Source organism: Symphalangus syndactylus, chromosome 10 (genome assembly GCF_028878055.3).
Source record: "Symphalangus syndactylus isolate Jambi chromosome 10, NHGRI_mSymSyn1-v2.1_pri, whole genome shotgun sequence".
NCBI lineage: Eukaryota > Metazoa > Chordata > Mammalia > Primates > Hylobatidae > Symphalangus > Symphalangus syndactylus.
Genome location: NC_072432.2, coordinates 97,050,358 through 97,071,287, shown reverse-complemented (window position 1 = coordinate 97,071,287; position 20,930 = coordinate 97,050,358). Strand labels below are relative to the sequence as shown.

At 36.2% G+C, this 20,930-nt stretch overlaps 1 protein-coding gene and 1 pseudogene across 3 annotated transcripts in view; one reads left to right on the top strand and one right to left on the bottom strand.

Annotated features, from left to right (window-relative positions):
* Window positions 1-20,643, top strand: part of RASA2 (RAS p21 protein activator 2) — a 128,917-nt gene extending 108,274 nt beyond the window's left edge. For all 3 annotated transcript variants that reach the window (XM_055295202.2, XM_055295204.2, XM_055295201.2), the window contains 5 exons: window positions 13,111-13,193; window positions 13,917-14,125; window positions 14,847-14,950; window positions 15,303-15,492; window positions 17,583-20,643. In XM_055295202.2, coding sequence (XP_055151177.1) covers window positions 13,111-13,193; window positions 13,917-14,125; window positions 14,847-14,950; window positions 15,303-15,492; window positions 17,583-17,613 — 617 coding nt within the window. In that variant the 3' untranslated portion in view covers window positions 17,614-20,643. The remainder of the gene's footprint in view (window positions 1-13,110; window positions 13,194-13,916; window positions 14,126-14,846; window positions 14,951-15,302; window positions 15,493-17,582) is intronic.
* Window positions 4,760-11,546, bottom strand: LOC129491924 (14-3-3 protein theta-like; annotated as a pseudogene).
* Window positions 20,644-20,930: the final 287 nt, after the last annotated feature.

Sequence of the window (20,930 nt, the reverse complement as noted above, 5' to 3'; positions counted from 1 at the left end):
GCCTCTATTATAAATATTTCAAGGACTTAGTGGAAAAGTAGTCATCATGAGTAAAGAAATGGGGAATCTCAGCCAAAAAAGAAAATAAAAAGGGAATCAAATGGAAATTCTAGAATTGAAAAGCACAGTATCTGACATGAAAATCTGACAGGCTTAACAACAGATTGGTTCACTGAACTTGGAGATAGATCAGTAGAAATGAACCAATCTAGAACACAGAAAAGACTGGGGGAAAATGAACAAAACCTCAGTGACCCTTTAGTACAATATCAGGTAGTCTAGCATATGCATGGTTGGTGTCCTAGAAGGAGAGCAGAGAAAGAATTGGACAAAAAAAAAAAAAATTTTTTTTTTGAAGAAATAATGGCCTAAAATTTCCCAAATTTGATGAAATAGTATCTTATAGATCTGAGAAGCTCAATGAACTGCAAGCATGATAAACGCAAAGGAAACTGCACTTAGACGTACAATAGTCAAACCAGAGATAAAGAGAAAATCTTGCAAGCAGAGAAACAAAAGACAAGATACATACACAGGGGAGCAACAGTACAGCTGACAGCCAACTCCTCATAAAAAGCAACTAAAACTGGAGGACAGTGGACTGACCTCTTTAAAATGCTAAAGGAACAAAAGTCTCAACCTAACATTCTAGAGAAAATTTTCTTCGAAAATGAAAATATATTTTAAATAAATGAAAGCTTCGACTCCATTGTGAGCAAGCCTGCACTATAGGAAATGCTAAAGGAAATTCTTCAGGCTGAAAGAAAATAATACCAGATGGAAACTTAGATCTACAAGGGGTAAAGAGCACTGGAAATGGTAAATATGTGGGTAAATGTAAGAATGCCTTTTTTTTTCTCCATTTCTTTAAAAAGCAACTGTTTGATGCAAAATGTATAACATTTAATTATAGGGTTTATAACATATCAATATGAAATATATGACAGTAACAGCACAAAGGAAGAGGGTGGAGTAAATTATTCCAAGGGTCTTATATTTTATGTGAAGTGATGCAAGAATAATTTTAAGTAGACTGTGATGAGTTAAGGCTGTATATTATAATATCTAGAACAAAACTTTAGGAAAAAACTTGATATAACTAATCCATCCCCTCTCTTCCTCCCAAACAATAAATAAATTAAAATGTGAGGAAGGGAAGAACAGAGGAGCAAAAATCAGATGAGACAGACAGAAAACGAATAACAAAATGATAGCTTAAACCCAGCCATATCAATAATTACAGTAAATGTAAATGAACTACATTACATTGCAAGCCAGAGACTGTCAGACTATATTTTAAAAAGCAAGATCCAATAATATACTTTCTACAATATATCCATGTTAAATATATTATAAAAGCAGATAGGTTGAAAGTAATTGGGTGGAGAAAGATGATGTAAAAACAGTAAGCAGTAATCCCAGACCAAGTAGATGTCAAAACAACTTTTACCGAATACGTTTGGGCACATTTTATAATGACAGAAGGAGCGCATAATCCTAAATGTGTACATACCTAATTACAACTTCAGTGTAGTTGGAGAAAAAAAAACAGAATTGAATTAGGACATCTACAATTCTAGTTGAATTTTTTTTCTTTTTCTTTTTCTTTTTTTTTTTTTTTTTTTTGAGACAGGGTCTTGCTCTGTCTCCCAAGCTGGAGTGCTCAGACATAGCTCACTGCAGCCTCGACCTCCTGGGCTCAAGAGATCCTCCTGCCTCTGCCTCCTGTGTACCTGGGACCATAGGTGGATGCCACCACATCTGGCTAATTTTCTGATTTTTTGTAGCTGCAAGGTCTCACTTTGTTGCCCAGGCTGGTCTCAAACTCCTGGACCCAAGTGATCCTCCTGCCTCGGCCTAGAATTACAGGTATGAGCCACCGCATCTGACCTGTACTTGAATATTTTAATAGTCTTCTCTCAGCAATTGTTAGAGCAGCTGAGCACAAGGACCAGTTTTCTTACAGAAGTTTGAAATAATACTATCAGTCACCTTGATCTAATTTACATTTATGGGACACTAGGCCAAACAGGTGCAGAATACATATTCTTTTGAAATGTGCATTGGAGGCCGGGCACGGTGGCTCACGCTTGTAATCCCAGCACTTTGGGAGGCCGAGGCGGGCGGATCACGAGGTCAGGAGATCGAGACCACGGTGAAACCCTGTCTCTACTGAAAACACAAAAAATTAGCCGGGCGTGGTGGCGGGCGCCTGTAGTCCCAGCTACTCGGAGAGGCTGAGGCAGGAGAATGGCGTGAACCCGGGAGGCGGAGCTTGCAGTGAGCTGAGATTGCACCACTGCACTCCAGCCTGGGCGACAGAGCGAGAATCCATCTCAAAAAAAAAAAAAAAAAAAAATGTGCAATGGAACATTCAGTAAAATAGGCCACCACATGCTGGGCCTGGAGTCTCAGTAAATGTCAAAAGATTGACTTTTTACAAAGTATGTTCTCTGATCACAACAGAATTAATGACAGTATGATATCTGGAAGAGCCCTAAATATTTGGAAATTAAATAAAATACTTCTAAGTAACCTATAGATTGAAGAATTCACAAGGAAACTCAAAAATATTTTTAACTTAAATGATAATGAAAATGCAACAAATATATCAAAGTTTGTGGGATACAGCTAAAACAGTACGTAAAGGGAAATTGATTGTTATAAATATTTATATTAGCAAGTAAAGAAAATCTTTATAGGTTAGGCAAAGATTTCTTACATAACGAAATGTATGGTCTATAAAAGAAAATATTCGATAAATTGGATCTTATCAAAATTCAAAAACATTATTTCAAAAGAGGATCATTAAGAAAATGAAAAGGTAAGCAACAGACTGGAAGAAAATATTTGCAAAACGCTTATATACTTGTATCCAGAATTTTCAAAAACCCAATTTAAAAAGAGGATGATAAATGTGAACAAACATTTTATCAAAGAGATTATACAAATGGATATAAGCATATGAAAAGATGCTCAACATCATTATTAGAGAAATGCAAATTAAAACCACAATGAGATACCATTTCACACCAACTAGAGTGTCTGTAATAACACACAGTTTACTAAAACAGATGCAAGAAAAAAGTAGAATATCTTAACCCTGTATCTCTGCTTGTGATGAAATGTGTCCTAAAAAAGAATGCCAGGCTTAAATAGCTTTACTGGTAAAGTCAGCCAAACACTTAAGGAAGAAATAATGTCAGCCTTACCCACAAAGTCTTTTAGAAAGCAGAGGGAAAGAATACTTGCCAAGTCATCTGCTGAAGCCTGCATAACTCTAGTACTAAAACTGAAGATTTTACAAGAAAAAATACATATAATGAATTAAATCCAGCAGTATATGAAAAGGACAATCCATAATGAAGTGGGGTTTGTCCCAAGTATATAAAGTTGGTTTAATATCTGAGAACTAATCAACATAATTTATCTTATTAACAGACTAAATGTATTTGACAAAATTTAACACCTGTTTGTGATTAAAGAAAATAAAAACTCTGAATGAAGTCTGAAAGATAATCTCCTTAATCTGATCAAAAGTATATGTAAGAAATCTGCAGTTAAATCAAGGATTATCCCCTTTAATAAATTCTGTTCAATACTGAAGATTTTAGCTAATGCAGTAAGACAAGAAATAAAAGGCATATAGTGTTATATTGAAACTCCTGAAGAATCCTCAAAACAGCTACTTGAACTAATAACTGAATTTAATTTAGCAAGGTCTTGGGATAAAGGATAAATATGTACAAATCAATTATATTTCTACAAGTTGCAAACTGTTAGAAAACAAAATTTTAAAAATCATACCCTTTACAGTAGTCCCCCCCCAAAAAAAACCCTAAAATACTTAGGAATAAATTTAACCAAAGAAGGCTGGGTGCAGTGGTTCATGCCTATAATCCCAGCACTTTGGGAGGCCAAGGTGGGCAGATCACTTGAGGTCAGGAGTTCAAGACCAGCCTGGCCAACATGCTGAAACCTTGTCTCTACTAAAAAATACCAAAAAATGAGCTGGGCATGGTGGTGCATGCCTGTAATCCCAGTTACTCGGGAGGCTGAGACAGGAGAATCACTTGAACCCAGGAGGTGGAGGTTGCAGTGAGCCGAGATCGTGCCACTGCACTCCAGCCTCGGCGACAGAGCGAGACTCTGTCTCAATAAATAAATAAAATAAATTTAACCAAAGAAGTACAACACCTCTACACTGAAACTACAAAACACTCTGGAGATAAGGTAAAGAAGGTCTAAATAAAAAGAGACATGTCGTGTTTGTGGATTGAAGATTGAGTTTCTTTGTTTTTTGGGGTTTTTTTTTTTTTTGGTTTATAAAATGTAATTTTATTTTATGTTACTCTGCTGTTATGTAGGACACAACATTTTCACAAGGCTTTTTGGGACTACAGTCAATGATTAGCAACACACAATAGTGTTCCAACTCTAACAATCACTAGACAAACGGGACACCCTCTCACGTGCACAAATCTGCATAGAAAAGTACAAAGGTTTTAAACTTAGACTTGTGTACTTTATTTCCCCTTTCTAGTGTATTAAGAAATGACATGCACTTTAATTTGCCAAAAGCAATGTTGTATTCTGGCAGCAACATGCTACTTCCATTACTTAGTAAAGTGAATACCAGAACTACAAAGACAGGAGGTATAAGTGAATTTTTATTGGGAAGGGAGGTTGTCAACTTAAACAGCAGCAAATAAAGAGTGAATAAGGAAACTCCCATTGCCACAGATATACATGACCTCCTTATGTGATAAAGGAGGCATTTCAATTTGTGAACCATAGCCAGAGATGGCAAGTGCGTTTTCATTCAGTCTAATACTTCTGGATTCCTACTACAAAGGAATACATTAAGAGCATGGAAAAGTTGCTTATTGAAAGGAAACCCTCGAAGAGTAAGGGAGGGAATATAGAAATTAAGAAGTTATGTGGAACGCTCTTTAAATTGTAATTAACTACATTTTTATATCTTCACAGTAATACAAAACACAGTCACTTGCAGAACTGTTTCAGATTACTTGAATACCAGATACATTTTTAGTCCTCTACATAAGTGTGTGGAAGTTACTTACGTTTATATGAAATGAAGCTATTAATACTTTTCTACAGCGGTAACTGCACACCAGGAAGGCCAAGACAAACACAAATCAAGGAATGAAGTTTTCCCAAAGCTGCAGTGTGAAAAGACTATAAACAGTTGATTCCAAACACATGAATCGGTTTCTTTGCTATAGGAAATCCAAGTGGAATAAGGAATGGAGATGTGTAAAAAGGTTTCTTGAAGGAAAGAAGGATGACACCCTGTATGGATTTAGTTTTCAGCCCCTTCTACTGCCTCACATTCTTCTCCTGCACTGTCTGATGTCCAGTGTTAGGCTGTCTCTAAGCAATTGCATGATGAGGGTTGCCTTTATGAGTCTTCATTCAGTGTATCAAGTTCAGCAATGGCCTCATCAAAAGCCGTTTTAGCCAGCGTGCAGGCAAGCTCTGGGTTATTAAGAATCTCATAGTAAAATACAGAAAAGTTAAGAGCAAGCCCCAGGCGTATTGGGTGTGTTGGCTGCATCTCTTTCTTGCTTATATGAAATGCCTCTCGGTAAGCTCCTTGGGAATTATCTATTATTTGTTTTCAGTCATCACCACATGCAACCACATATAACTTCAGCAAGGTACTGGAAGTAATCACCCTTCATTTTCAGATAGCAGACCTTACTCTCTGGATTAGTTGCATTGGCTATTAAATATTTATCCAACAATTCCAGGACAGTGGTGCAGATGGATCTCAGCTCGGACTCCACTTTCTCCCAATAGTCCTTAATCAGCTGCAGCTTCTTGTCGGAGGTGTCAGTCTTCTGCTCCATGCTCGAGATGAGCCTCCAGACAGACCTGCAGCCCCCGACCACATTCTTGTAGGCCACAGAGAGCAGGTTGCGCTCCTCGTTAGACAGCTCGGCGACCTACTCGGTCATGACCTTCATGCAGGTGGCCATGTCATCGTAGCACTCTGCCTGATTGGCCAGCTTGGCCTTCTGGATCAGCTCTGTCTTCTCCTTGGCGGGTGCAGGGCAGAGGGCAAAGAGAGCAAGGGCAAGCGCCGACCTGGAGCAGGAGGAGTCCTTCAGAGCTTCACATCTCCGTGGCCACAACTAGAGTCCCACCACTTTGATCTGCCTTTTAGATAAATATTTTTTAAGAAGCCACATCTCCCTGAATTCATCTCGATTTTAACACAATCCCACTCCAAATCCCAGCCAGTTTTTAAAATGGACAAGTTGATTCTAGAATATACATGGATGGAAAAATAAAGGTCTTAACCATAGCCAAAGCAATGTTAAAAGGTAAAGCAAAGTTGAGAGCTAATTTAAAGACTTACTGTAAAGCTGCAGTAATCAAGATTGTAGGTTTAGGATAAGAGAGAAAGAGATCAATGGACAGAGCAGAAAGAAACACACACACACATATATATATGGCCAATTCTGTTTTAACAAGGCTGTCAAGGCAATTCAGTAGGGAAAGAAAAGGCTTTTTAACATATGGTGCAGGAACGACCCTGATAAACATGGAGGGGAAATGAACTTTACCCCACCTCACACAACACAAAATTTAATTCAAGATGATGGGGCCGGGCACAGTGGCTCACGCCTGTAACCCTAGCACTTTGAGAGACCGTGGCAGATAGATTGCCTGAGCTCAAGAATTCAAGACCAGTCTGGGCAATATGGTGAAACCCCGTTTGTATTAAAAATACAAAAATTAGCTGTGCATGGTGGCCCACGGCTGTAATCCCAGCTACTCAGGAAGCTGAGGTCCACGAATCACTTGAATGCTTGAACTCGGGAGGCAGAAGTTGCTGTGAGCCGAGCTCGCACCACTGTGCTCCAGCCTGGGCAACAGAGAGAGACTGTCTCCAAAAAAAAGAAAAAAAAAAGATGATAGAATCATAGACCTCAATGAAAATGTGGAAAAATATCTTCGAAACCATGATATGCTAGGATTTCTTGAAGAGAACATTAAAAGCACTGAACATTTTTCTTAAACAAATTGGACTTCATTGAAAAGAAAGGTGTGTTTTCTCCATTATTCATTGTCATTCCTTTTTCTTTTTTTAATATGATGACCATAAAATGTATTACTTGGTGGTTGAAATTTTTCAAGAGCTTGTTGGGGTTTGTTGAATTTTTTAAACCATAAGATAATGTTTTTCACCAAATTTGAGACTTTTTTGACTTATTTCTTCAAATTTCTCCCCTTTTTCTTCTAGGGATCCCCCAATTTATGCTGATAAATTGTCTCATAGATCTCACTGAGACTCAGTTCATTTTTCTTTTATTCTCTTTGGTCTCCAAATTAGATCATTTTTGCTTAAGTTCACTGATTTAGCTCATGTGAATTTTTCATTCATCTATTGTACTTTTCAGCTCCAGAATTTCCATTTAGTTCTCTTTATACTTTAGATTTTTCTGTTGAAAGCCTATATATGTTCAGTTGCTATTAGTATATTTTTATTGAATTATTTCAGCATATTTAGAGTAACTGCTTTGAAGTCTTAGGCTGCTAAATTCACTGTCTGGACCCATTCAGAATCAGTTTTAGTTGGCTGCCTTCTTTCCCAAGTTATGTGTCACACTTTCCTGTTTTTTTATATGTCTTACTTTCTTATTAAAAGCTAGACATTTTTAAGATCAGCAGTCCCCAAACTTTTTGTCACCAGGGACCAGTTTCACGGAAGACAATTTTTCCACGGACTGGTGGCAGGTCATGGTTTTGGGATGAAATTGTTTTACCTCAGATCATCAGGCATTAGATTCTCATAAGGAGTGCACAACCTAGATCGTTGCATGCATATTTCACAATAGGGTTTGCACTCTTGTGATCTCATGCCACCCTTATCTGACAGGAGGCAGAACTCAGGTGGTAATGCTTGCTTGCCCACCCACTGCTCCTCCTGCTGGGTGGCCCAGTTCCTAACAGGCCACTGACCAGCACCAGTCTATGGTCCAGATTTTGGGGACCCCTCTTGTAGATAGTACACTGTAGTGTGTCTGCATTTGGTTTGTTCTGAATGCTTGCCTAGACTAAAACTGCAGTCTCTCTCTTACAGTGTATCTCTCTGTTCAGATGTTTCCCTCTAACCCTAGCTAGCGCTCTAGGGGGCCTCACCTGAACTTGATTAGTTTAGTGGTCAACAAATGAATTTAGCAGGCAGCTCAGATACCTCAAAGGCTTCCACCCTCTGTCACCTGAGCTGTGTGTGAATTAGAGAATACATTCAGAGTCACAGCAAATTGACGTCTCCCCAGGCTTTCAGTTTTTGCCAGACTCGGATATTCCACATACATGCCTACGTTAGCAGTCAGGCAGGGATCTGGCAAGTTTATTATCAGGCTTTCATAGCCCTCTTGCTTCTAGATTTCATCCTTAAATGGAATCTGTAACCTCCAGCCAGTAAAACTCTTGTATTTTCACTGCCTAACTTGGGGATAATGGAAACACCCCCAGGTAGGAAGACCATAAATCCACAGTTCTTACCCTATGCAGTTTTTCATGAGTAAACTTATCACCGTTGGTTGTTTTCTCGTGCCCTGAAGTTGTTTTTAATAATTTGCCCAGTTTTGTACACCCATCTTTCTTAACACTATTATCAAAAAAACAGTCATGATAACGTTGTTTTAGCTGTGTCCCTTGGGGCCAATATGTAGTTGGACATTCATTTTTATTGTGGTGGTAATGGTATTTTTTTAAATTTAGTCCAGGCACAGTGGTTCAAGCCTGTAATCCCAGTACTTGAGGAGGCCAAGGTGGGTGGATCACCTGAGGTCAGGAGTTCGAGACCAGCCTGGCCAACATGGTGAAACTCCCTCTCTACTGAAAATACAAAAATTAGCCAAGTGTGGTGGTGGGCACCTGTAATCCCAGCCACTCAGGGGGCTGAGGCAGGAGAATCATTTGATCTCAGGAGGTGGAGATTGGAGTGAGCTGATATCATGCCATTGTACTCCAGCCTGGGTGACGAGAGCAAAACTCTGTCTCAAAAAAAAAAAAATAAAATAAAACTTAGATATAATTCACATACCGTAAAATTCACCATTTTAAGGTATATAGTTGATTGGTTTTCAAGATATTCATAGTGTTGTGCAATCGCCACTAATTCCAAAGCATTTTCACCACCCAAAAAGAAACCCTATACCCATTAACGGTCACTCCCCATTCCTCCCTTCTGCCAGCCTCTGACAACCACTAATATACTTTCTGTCTCTATAGGTTTGCCCATTCTAGACATTTCATATACATGGAATCATATGTAGCCTTTTGTGACTAACATCTTTCACTCAGCATAATGTTTTGGAGGTTCATTCCTGTTGTAGCATGAATCAGTACTTTATTTTCGTGACTGAATCATATTCTGTTTTACAGATAATACCACATGTTGTTTATTCATTCACCAGTTGATGGACATTTAGGTTGTTTTTGGTTTTTGGCTATTATGAACAATGCAGTTGTGAACATTCATTTACAAGTTTTTGTGTGGATGTGTCTTCAGCTCTCATGGTATATACGTAGGAGTGTAATCAATGAGTTAATAGGGTATTTCTGTTTAATTAGGAGGTAATGACAACTTTAAAACCTGATTTCAGCCATTTAGTAGGAAATGTAATGCACTCACATTTATTGGTGATTACCATTACTACAACTTTGTTTTGTGTTTTCTATTTACTAGGCTTTTCTGTTTCTTGGGTTTATTTTTCCCTTCCTTTTTACTGGAATAGTTGAGCATGTATGGGTGTTTGCACTCTATCTTTCTGTCTCTATCTGTTGAGGAAACTTGACTATCCTATTTTTACTTTTTAAATTGTTAACAAATTTAAACTTAAATGTTTATATTAAGTTGATCCAAGTCTCCATTCAAGCTGGGAAAGAACATTATCATGCTTTCAATTATTCTTTTCCTAACATCTCCCCTAAAGAAGTCATCTGGAATTTTAATACTTGTTTCTCTTGTTTCTTTTACCTTTTTATATTATGTTTTAATGATTTTGCATCCTTGCCTATCAGTTTTCCTGGTTTCTTTGGCCCAACACTATTTTTTGTATAACACATCTTTTTCCTGGATTCATTATTTTGTGGGAGTACTTAAGGAATTCTTTCAGATAGGCTTTATGGCTGATAAGTCTTCTGAGTCCTTACATATACAAAAATGTCTTTTACCTGGGGTGGGGGGGAGGGGGGAGGGATAGCATTAGGAGATATACCTAATGTAAATGATGAGTTAATGGGTGCAGCACACCAACATGGCACATGTATACATATGTAACAAACCTGCACGTTGTGCACATGTACCCTAGAACTTAAAGTGTAATAAAAATATATATATTAAAAAATAAATAAATAAATTGAACAGGAATAAAAAAAATGTCTTTTACCCTTACTCTTGAATGATAGTTAGAATACTCCATTGTTTACTAGCTTCCATTGCTGCTGATGAGGATTTTGATGTCACTCTGATTCTCAGACTTTTGATTCTTCTATCTAAAAACTCTTAGGACTATCTGTAGCCTTCAAGTTCTAATGTTTTTCTGCCTAGTATTTAGGTAGTTTTCTTTTTTCTTCCATCCTGCTTAGTACTTGGTGGATAACTTTCTATTTGAAGATTTCCGACTTTATCTTGGGGACATTTTTATCTGTAATTTTCTCCTGAATACTCTTATTTGTCAGATATTAAAACTTCTAAATCCATCCACGATGGTACTTAACTATTCTATTTTTGCTTCTTTTTCTTCTTGTACTGTATTTTTGGAAAATCCTCAGTAAAATCTTTCATTTTCACTAACTCACATTGCAGTTCACTCCAGTTAACACTGTTAATTATGAAATTAACCCTAATGATATCATGACAGTATATGTGCCTGGGAGCAATGCCCTTTCTACATATGCTGTGTTATAATTTGTCCAGAAATGAATAAATATAGCATTTTTCAGGGTATGTGCATTCTTTGTGTATTCAACAAATCTAAAAATAGAAACTCCTTGCAAAATTTTAAAATTCTCTGATTATAATGCCCCCTGTAAATTAGTACCCAAAGACTTAGGTCTCTTCCCCCCAATTTCTTAAACTCCTGATTTCCTCAGATGTTATCCTCCTTTGTTGCATGTATGTCTCTTCTTCAGAGTGATGAGTTTCCTTAACTGGTGATTTTTTTTTTTTTTTTTTGGTGTTTTACTCATCTTTGTGTTTTGCAGTCCATTTACCTACTTGAGTGTTGAGTAGCTTACTGCCAATGATTATGAGGGAGGGACAGGACAAGCTGCTGAGGGGCAGGAGTGCTGTTGCTTGTCTTCTGGTGTGGGTATTCTCTCCTTCCCTTCTGAGAGTTAGCAGCTACCTGTGACATTGCACTGCTCGGCAGCCCAGTATGCATCCTTGCTGCTTTAGCCTGTGAATATATGCCTCTGTTGACTGCTGCTTAGCACAAACCTGGGAATGGGGAGGGCCTGATTGACCCAGCTGTTCCACATGCAACTCACCGATTAATCATCCTGATGTATGTTTGAGTGCCCCAACCTTCAGCTGTCTGTGTCCACTTGCTCTGGCTTGAAACTCTTCCTTAACCACTCCTACTTTTGCAGATGTCTTATCGTACATCTGGCTTAGACTATGGCTTCCTTCAGTTACTGCCTCCCTGCCCCGCCATTCAACTCCCCACCCCCATAAATATAATCTCGTCTGATTCTAGGAGATTGCTGATAGTCTTTCCTTATTATCTCATGCATTTATGATTTATATTTGTTAACTGTAAATGTCATTTCCTCAGAAAGTTTTTTCCTAACCACTCAATTTAAAGTAACTTCTGACTTTCTATCACATCACCTCAGTTTATTTTCATTGTAGCATTCATCTCTATTTAATATTTATGGTCTTTTGTCTTTCCAGACCTAAATGCATACTCCTTTAGGAGCCTTATATGATCTGTTTACAGCTATATCCTAAGTGGTTAGAACAGTGCCTGATATAGAGTAGACATTCAATATATGATAGTTGAATTAAGTGACTTTGACATTATATGTCACATTTGCTTGAATTACATAAATTTTAGATTTTATACCAGAAACCAGGCTTATCAAATATTCTATCTTAACATCTTTGTCAAGACAAAAAAAAAGAAACATATGTTTATTAACCAAATTGCCCAAAACTATGCAATTAATTGGTTAAATAATATAAAATGCAAAGTTTCTTAACCTCCAGCACTTCAATCTATATGTCATTCAGGCAAAGCTTGGGGGTGAAATAAAAGCAAAGCTTTGATTTTTCTAAGAACAATATTACAAAATGACCAGAAGTTAGAATTATGTTTGCTTATAGTTTCTATGACTATGTGAGATATAATTTATTCTCAGGTAAATCGTTAAGTTGAAATGCGTCATATTCTTATGCCATATTATTATGGAGCTCCTTTAGCAAACTCAAATTTCCTTAATGGAATTTCCAAAGTCTTAGGTTAAGGATTCACTCTACCAGATAAGATTTTTACTTTTTTTCCCTACATCTCTTAAATTTTGTAGCTTTTGATCAAGTGGCTGATCAACCCATGTGGGATAATAATGAACAGTTTTTCAGTTTAGAAATACTGTTTTGAGGGTTAATCCCTTAATTAAATTTAGGTCAGAACAATATAAAAATGCACATAGGTAGTCATAGTCACTGCTTACATAGTAACTCCTCCATGAAAGAAAAGTCCTTGTCTTGGCAAGTTTTGAGTTGGCCTCTTTTGCTGAGTCTGTTATTTTTTTCAGTCCCCATATATAAAATTTTGTAACGTTCTTACTTTCTACACAGAGATCAAATTTAGTCCCAGATTTTTCCTTGAAAATGTTTTAATATTATATGGCAAAGAAAAGCAGTAGTCACTTTAGAAGACAATCAAAATTCATCTGTTCCATGAAACAAATATTTATATATATGCCATTTGTAAGTCTTCTGTAGGTTATTTATACTCCTACCATCAAGAGGATGAGCTTAAACCCTACAGAATTAACCTCTCATCTTTATAATTCTGATGGAAATTACTTTAATTTTGTTTTACTTTTTTTATTATTTAGGCAAAGATGCAATCTACACAATTCCAGTAAAAAACATTCTTGCTGTGGAAAAACTGGAAGAGAGCTCTTTCAACAAGAAAAATGTAAGTTATGTAAATAAATATTTAAAGCTTTCCGAACTGCATATATTACTTATTTGTATTTCAAGGTATTTGGTAATACCTTGTATTTGTATCACCTATTACTTAGATATTGGTATTCAAATTTTCAAGAGGTTGTTTATTGGATTGTTTACCATTAATCATTAATAGTTCATAAATAGCTAGCTCAAACTCTGTCTTAAAATTGTCTTTTATTGTTGATGCCTCATATAGCTTGCCTAATTAGTTAAGTTAAAGATACTTTTCTCAAGATTTCCCTGTTATACTGCTGTACGTGATACTCAAGTCTCTAAGTAATACAGTCCCAAGCTATCTGTCCAGCCTTGTCTTCTGCTCCCATTCAGTGCATACCATACACTCAAGCCAACCAGGATGATCCTTGTTCCTAAATATTTTTCTACTGCTTTTCCTTTATACCTTTTCTTCCATTAACAATTCCTTCCCTTTATTCTTATCTATATGACAGTCCATTCCTTTGGATATGTGTGGCTTCTAAAACTTACATTCTTTTGTACTGCTTAGTACCATGTGACTCAGATTATGCTTGGGACTAACTTGCTTGAAACATAATAATTTCTAAGACATCTTAGCACCAGTTATCTAGCCAAGCAAACTAGATTCCTTTAGGTACTTTTCTTCTGTTTTGTACTGTGTGTTGGTTTTTGGACTCTTGTCACTAACTTTTTATCTTAATTGCCTGTGAAGATGTTCCAAGTAATACATACGGAGAAACCACTCTATGTCCAGGCAAATAACTGTGTAGAAGCTAATGAATGGATAGACATACTCTGCAGGGTGAGCCGATGCAATCAAAACAGGCTAAGTTTTTATCATCCCTCTGTGTATCTAAACGGAAATTGGCTCTGCTGTCAGGAGACGGGTGAAAACACTCTCGGCTGCAAGCCATGTACTGCGTAAGTTTCTTTCTGATTATAAAAGCAATGTGTCAAAATGTGATATATCCATGCAATGTTAATATTATTTGTCCATGAAAAGGAATGACATATTGATCCATGCTACAACAAGGATGAGACCTTGAAAAATTATGCTAAGTGAAAGAAGTCAATCATAAAGGCCACGTATTATCTGATAACATTGATATAAAGTGTCTAGAATAGGTAAATTCGTAGAGACACAAAGTAGATTAGTGGTTACAAGGGATAGGAAGGGAGGAATGGGGAGTGCTATTGGATGCAGAGATTCTTTTAGGAGTGAAGAAAATGTTGTAAAATTAACAGTGGTTGCACAAGTTAAAAAATTTTAAGGCAATGTTTAAATAGAAGCATGAGCTTGAACCAAGATATCAAGAAAGAAGGGTCCTTAGCATTCTCTTTCTAATTGTATAGAACAACCATTGTATTTCTATAGACTTAAGTAATAATGTATTGTTTTGTGATGAAGCATAGGTTGTGGAAATGATTTTACTTTAAAATTTCCCTCCTTCTGATTAGAGTCACATAACAACCAAACCTCTCCTTGGCCCCATTTTATTTTAACTGTCAAATGAAACTAAATTTCCAGACTTCCTTCTGCAAAAGTCTGTGGTTCTGTTTTTAGTCTCAAACCAGCAGAAGTCCTTGGCATGTTAACAAAATAAAATTTGTACAATATCTTTATTTTTTATTTTTATCATAGAGGTGTCCCCGCAGACATCCAAATAGATATTGATGAAGACAGAGAAACAGAAAGAATTTATTCCCTTTTTACCCTCAGTTTACTTAAGCTGCAGAAGATGGAAGGTAAATACACAATCTGTTTTTATATAACCATAATCTTTCATTACCAATTCCTAAAGTATTGCTTTAGCATTATAGAAAAGTTGAAAATACTCATAGATTTACCAAAATGTTATTTGTTGAAAGTTGACAGACCCACAGAGAGGCATTTTTCATTGACATTTATGAAGTAAAAATACTGTTTTTGCATGAATGTGATGATCCTAATAAATAAAATGTATATATTTTAGTTATCTGGGCTCTGCCAAGGGAAATCCCCTCAGCATAAGACACTTGAAAAATTCTTATTTGTACTACATATTGCATTTATATAATTTATTGTCTGATCAGAGATTTATTTTCCTGCTCCTTGTAGAGGCTTGTGGAACTATTGCAGTCTATCAAGGACCACAGAAAGAGCCTGATGATTATTCTAACTTTGTAATCGAGGATTCTGTAACAACCTTTAAGACAATTCAGCAAATAAAAAGCATAATTGAGAAGCTGGATGAACCTCATGAAAAATATAGGAAGAAAAGATCCAGTAGTGCAAAATATGGGAGCAAGTGAGTAATTTTTAAGCTATTGTAAACATATTTTTAAACAAGAGTTTGAGATTGCCTGTCCTGCCCCACCCCCACACCTCCTGCTCACCCACATCTGTCAAGATCCAGCTCAGGGCCATTCTCTGGTGCAAGTTTCCCTGGCCAGTCAAACTCAAAGTGCTCTTTGTGTTGTTCAGTTTAGCCATCATTTCACTGTGTTGGTGCTATCCTTTATCGACTTTTTAATTTCATATATATGTATATGAAATTATATATGATATATAGTATATAAATATATATTTTATATATATTTATATTTATATATTATACATAGATAGATATATATATTTAGTTTTTGTAGAGACAGGTTCTTGCCCTGTCACACAGGCTGGAGTGCAGTGGTGTGATCATAACTCGCTGTAACCTCCAACTCCTGGGCTCAAGTGATCCTCCCATCTCAGCATCCTGAGTAGCTAGGACTACAGGTGTGCACCACTGTGCCCAGCTATTTGTTTTATTTTTTGTAAAGACAGGGTCTCACCATGTTGCCCAGGCTGGTTTTGAATTCCTGACCTCCAGCGATCCTCCTGCCTCGGCCTCTCAAAGTGCTGAGGTTACAGACATGAGGCAACACTACCAGCCTATCACCAGTTTTAATGTTACATTCAATTGTAATTCATTTCTTGAATACTTAGTAGCTCTTCGTTTTGTTTTTGTTTTTACTGATCCTCCTTCTACAGTACATAATAAGAATTCACAAAACTCACCCCCAAAAAAAATAAAATGTAAAAGTGCTAGAAGTATTTTATAGTTGATTTTTTGGACCACTTCAGGTGTAGATGGATACTACAATGGATAACAACAGCAACAACTCGCATTTACTGGGAACTTACTCTATGAAGGGGCACTGTGCTTAGTACTTTACAGCTTATTTAGATTGCTTTTAGAAGCAAGTTAATGAAGTCCCAGTTGAGGTGGCTTAAACAATAAAACTCTTTACTCTTGCAAATTAAGAGTTAACTTCTACAGTTGATTAATTCAGCAGCTCAGCGCTGTTATCAAGGAACACCTGCCACTCAGCCAACCTCAACAAGGTGATTTCTCTCTTCCTCAGGCTTGTTCCCTCATGGTCACAGATGAGCTGCAATAATTCAGAGCCCCACATTTTTATATGATAGCATCCACAGGCAGAAAAGGCTGTTTTCTCCATACTAGTAGAAGGGAACCTTCTCTATAGTTACCCCCAGCTTTCCCTGAAACACATGGCTGCCCAATGTTAGAGCAGAATCAGGGTCTGTTTACAAAGAAGTGGATAGGGAGGGGATGGATCTTGGGCCAGCAAGTAACAGTGTTTGCCACAGTGAACACTCATTGATCCTCAAATCAGTCCAACTTGGTTTTATCCTCATTTTACAGCTAGAGAAACGGAGGCTTAGGGAAGCTAAATGCCTTGCCCAAGGTCACACAGCTGACTAGGGCTCTGAATCCTGGCCCTACCACTTTAAATGTTCTTTGAAAAGTATGTGTATTAATAATTATATTTTTTATTCATGTACAATAAAAATCAATTTGACAGGTATAAATATATGTTCTTCCTAGATAGATGCCTCAATTAGAAAAGTTATTATAAGCATCCTAATCCTGTCTTTTCTGTATTAATGTAATTGGTTTTCTTCCAACAATAGTAATCCAGTTTCCTTGGAGCCCTGGGAAGTTTCCATATGAGATCCCAGACATTTTTTCTTAAATAGTACCTCTCCACTCATACCCATACACACCATATCACTTCCCAGCTTTATTTTTCTCTCTTAAAAAATATCAACCTCTACTGTACTAAATATCTTATTAATTTTATTTACCCTATACCAGAGTGTAAGTTCCATGATGGCAAGGGTTTTCTTGGTCTGTTTGGTTTACTACCTTATCTTTAAGTTCTACACTAGGGTCTAAGATTGAATAGGTGGTCAGTAAGTACTCATTGAATTAATGAAACAAGATTTGGCATGAGAGATTATCCAGGGAAAATTCTAAATACTTAATGGATTATATATTTGTCACCCTTTAAATTTTTGTGTTTCTTAAATTTTGAAGAATGACTTTTTCTTTTCTAGGGAAAATCCAATTGTTGGGAAAGCATCTTAGAGTTTAACAGATTGGTTCAGAAGAACTGGAAAATATTATTTTTCGTGGAGCTTTTCAATTCACCTATATTTTGTTCATAGTATTTAAGAATGAGCATCTGCTTCAATGTCATCTGCCTCCACATTGTATTTAATATTTAATAATTGAAATTAATTGTTTGGGAATCCTGGTATTGATGTATTACTAGAGAATTTAAAGCCCAGTATTCCCTTCATACCTGTGTGACCAAATCCATGTTTCTGCAACTTCTTTTTCATCATAAAAATCTTCCTAGAAAAGCTTTGTAACAAAGGGAGAACTCCTCCGTAGCAAGAAACCATCTCTTCTTGTAACACTCTGTTCTGTGGACTTGTTTTCACTACCATCAGTGCCTGCTCTATACTGCCAACATTGTGTTTTACTAGAAAATTCCAATTCATGACAGTTCAGAGCTTTTCATTTAGTTCATGTAGACCCTCCCGCTTTAAAAAAGAAAAAATAATAAGAAATGTTTTTCCTTTGGTCCATCAGTCATTACAGGTTCCATTCAAGACAGTGATAGAAACTTTAGAAAACTGCCAGAGCATCCTTGAAAGTTGGTAGATCCTTTTGCCTAAAGATGTAAACAAAACTCAAGACAGAAGGAATCAGGGAATATGTGCTATTGTGTGCATCTGTTTACATTTGGGATCAGTGATGGCAAAAGAAGTAATGAGACCACTGAAATTGTTTTCATTGTTTTAAATACCAGGTACTCATTTTCTTGATTTGAAAGTTTAACATGACTTTTAAGGACATCTCTTCTGAAAAAGAAAGTAAACAGGGAATGAAGGTGGTGGGAAAATCACTTCACTTCACCTGCTATTTCATATTGTAATAAGGGCCACCATAAGGATGCCCTCCTCATAGTGTTCGGTTCTGATCTTACTCGAGAACAGTCACTCGGCGCACTTTAATAATCTGGACTGCTCCAGATTATACTTTAGATACTCCATGGTATCTAATCTTTATGATCAGTTGAATGATCAGTGTTTAAGTCTAAAAATAATGCTTTCCTGAAAATGTTTATATTTCATTGCTGTTTCCTTATTGCCTGCTAGCCAAATGGAATTTGGGCAAGCAACTCTGAAGACTTTTTTACCCTAGAAATTTACTTTTGTCCTAAAAACCCTAACTGTAAATAAGCAGTCGAAGCAAGTTGCCACCTTGAAGTTGAGGGATACACTTTGCTTCATCAGTATTAAAAACCATGGTACTCTTATTCTGTCTTTTTTAATTCAAAACATTTTCTAAATGTGGTACTTTGAACCTTGGAATATTTACATGTTTCTCTTCAAAACTGTGACTTATTAATGTAAGTCTGCTAGTAGTACTTTGTTTCCTTGAGCATAAGCTATATTTCAAGATATACTTTGCCAATTTTGTTATTGGTGAGTAATCGTTTTTAAATTATATTGTTATTAGGTAATTATTTTTAAAGACTACTGGCATACAATCAAAGTTCTTCCATAAAAGAATATAACTGAGCAATGTATTTCTCTAAATGACTTGTAAAAATCAATGAGTTACGTTTAAGTCTGCATTATGGTAGATTATTACTCCCAGCTCATTTTAAAGACAAGTTTGAAAGAGTCCTTTAAATTTTATAAGCTTGTAGATTCCATAAACTACACTGATTTATACATTTGAAAGAATTTAGCCATTTAATAAATTTCTTATTCTCAAATTGCATTTAGATTAAAATTCCTTTTAAGAGTCTCTGAAATGTCTACCTGCGAAGAACATGTAAACATTGCCAGGTACCAGTCATTATTCTTTAGTGGCTTTTTAGTCCTCTGCTATTTTTTTAAGGCAAAAGAAATACGCATCTAGCATTTCTAATATCAAATCCCCAATTGTGATTGTTTTAAAGATCATGGCATGATCACAGGGACCAAGGCTGTGTGCATATATAACTCTGGATTTGAAAGAAGGAGAGTTCAGCCATCTAGTTCTTTTCTTCACATGACACTTTTAAACAGCCAGTTTGACTGGAATTAACCAACTTGACACAGCCTAAAAAAGAAGTAATGTGAAATTAAATTATTTTTCTTTGAAAGTCTTTTGAAATAAGAGACCATGTAAGTAGGACCCTAAGACAACCAAGGAATTTGCTTCCAGGGCCCTCATTCCTCCGCCATTACTTACAAATGTTTTAATTTTTACTACCTGATATTCTTTCTCTACCTTTTCCACATTTGAAAACATACAAGGCAGCTCACTTCATCCTAAAAACCTAAAAACTCCAGGAAAGAAAGAAAAGGATGATATGGGGAAATTTGCCATAAATGCTGGTTCTGGTTCTTAGTGTAGCCATTTCCATCAGTTGAAATTGTGGTGTGATCTGTTGCTTGTTTTGTTGTTGTTTTGTTTTTGTTTAGCTTTGTTTTTTAATATTCATTTAATAAGATGATGGGCAATAGCAAAGATTTTTACTCCCAGGAATATAATTTATCAAATTGAACTATTTTATTTGCCAAAGAAACTTGTTTTTAATATCACGGGTAATGGGTAAGTGTGAAAACTAGGCTTTTTTTTTATTAAACAAGAAAAGGTGACAAATAATATGGCTTTTGTTTCTGTTTCTGAAGCCTGATTTCATTTATGCCAGGTTTTGAAAAACAGATCTTTTTATTAAGTGAAAGCACCTTTAATTTGCTCTAACGGTACCTCCTGTAAAGACAGAATTCTGCATAGCCTTTTAGGTGTTTTTACAGTATGTGAAAAATACAAGACTCATTCTAGAGTTAAATTACCAATCTTGGTTGACATTATCTGCTTCCATTTTTATTAATTTGGAAATTAATATGTTGCTAGTAAATATCGGTTTTTACAGTACCCAGTTTGAAAATGTAAGTTATCAAAACTTAATGTAGTGAATTTGTGTAACCATGTTGTATTGTTGAGAATGTATTTTTATTTAAATTTTATTTTCTTATCAAGAGTATTATAAAAATTAACTTTTGTAACTGTCGCTTGGAAATAACTCAAATAAATTACAAGAAGCCTGTCTGTTCTTTGTGAGACTGTATTTTCTTACTGACTTAGTAATTTCTTCTTAAAATTATTATACCTTTCCTATTAGTAAGGGAACTGTGGAAGTGAGAAGTCTCCAGTAAGAATGATGCAATCTGAAAAGTGTTCAGTTTTCTTGTTTTCTTGCACTTAACTAGGCTAATTTTTGATGGGTGTGTTCTTTTTTTTTTGAGACAAAGTCTCGCTCTCCCCAGGCTGGAGTGCAGTGGCACAATCTCGGCTAATTGCAACCTCTGCCTCCCAGGTTCAAGCAATTCTCCTGC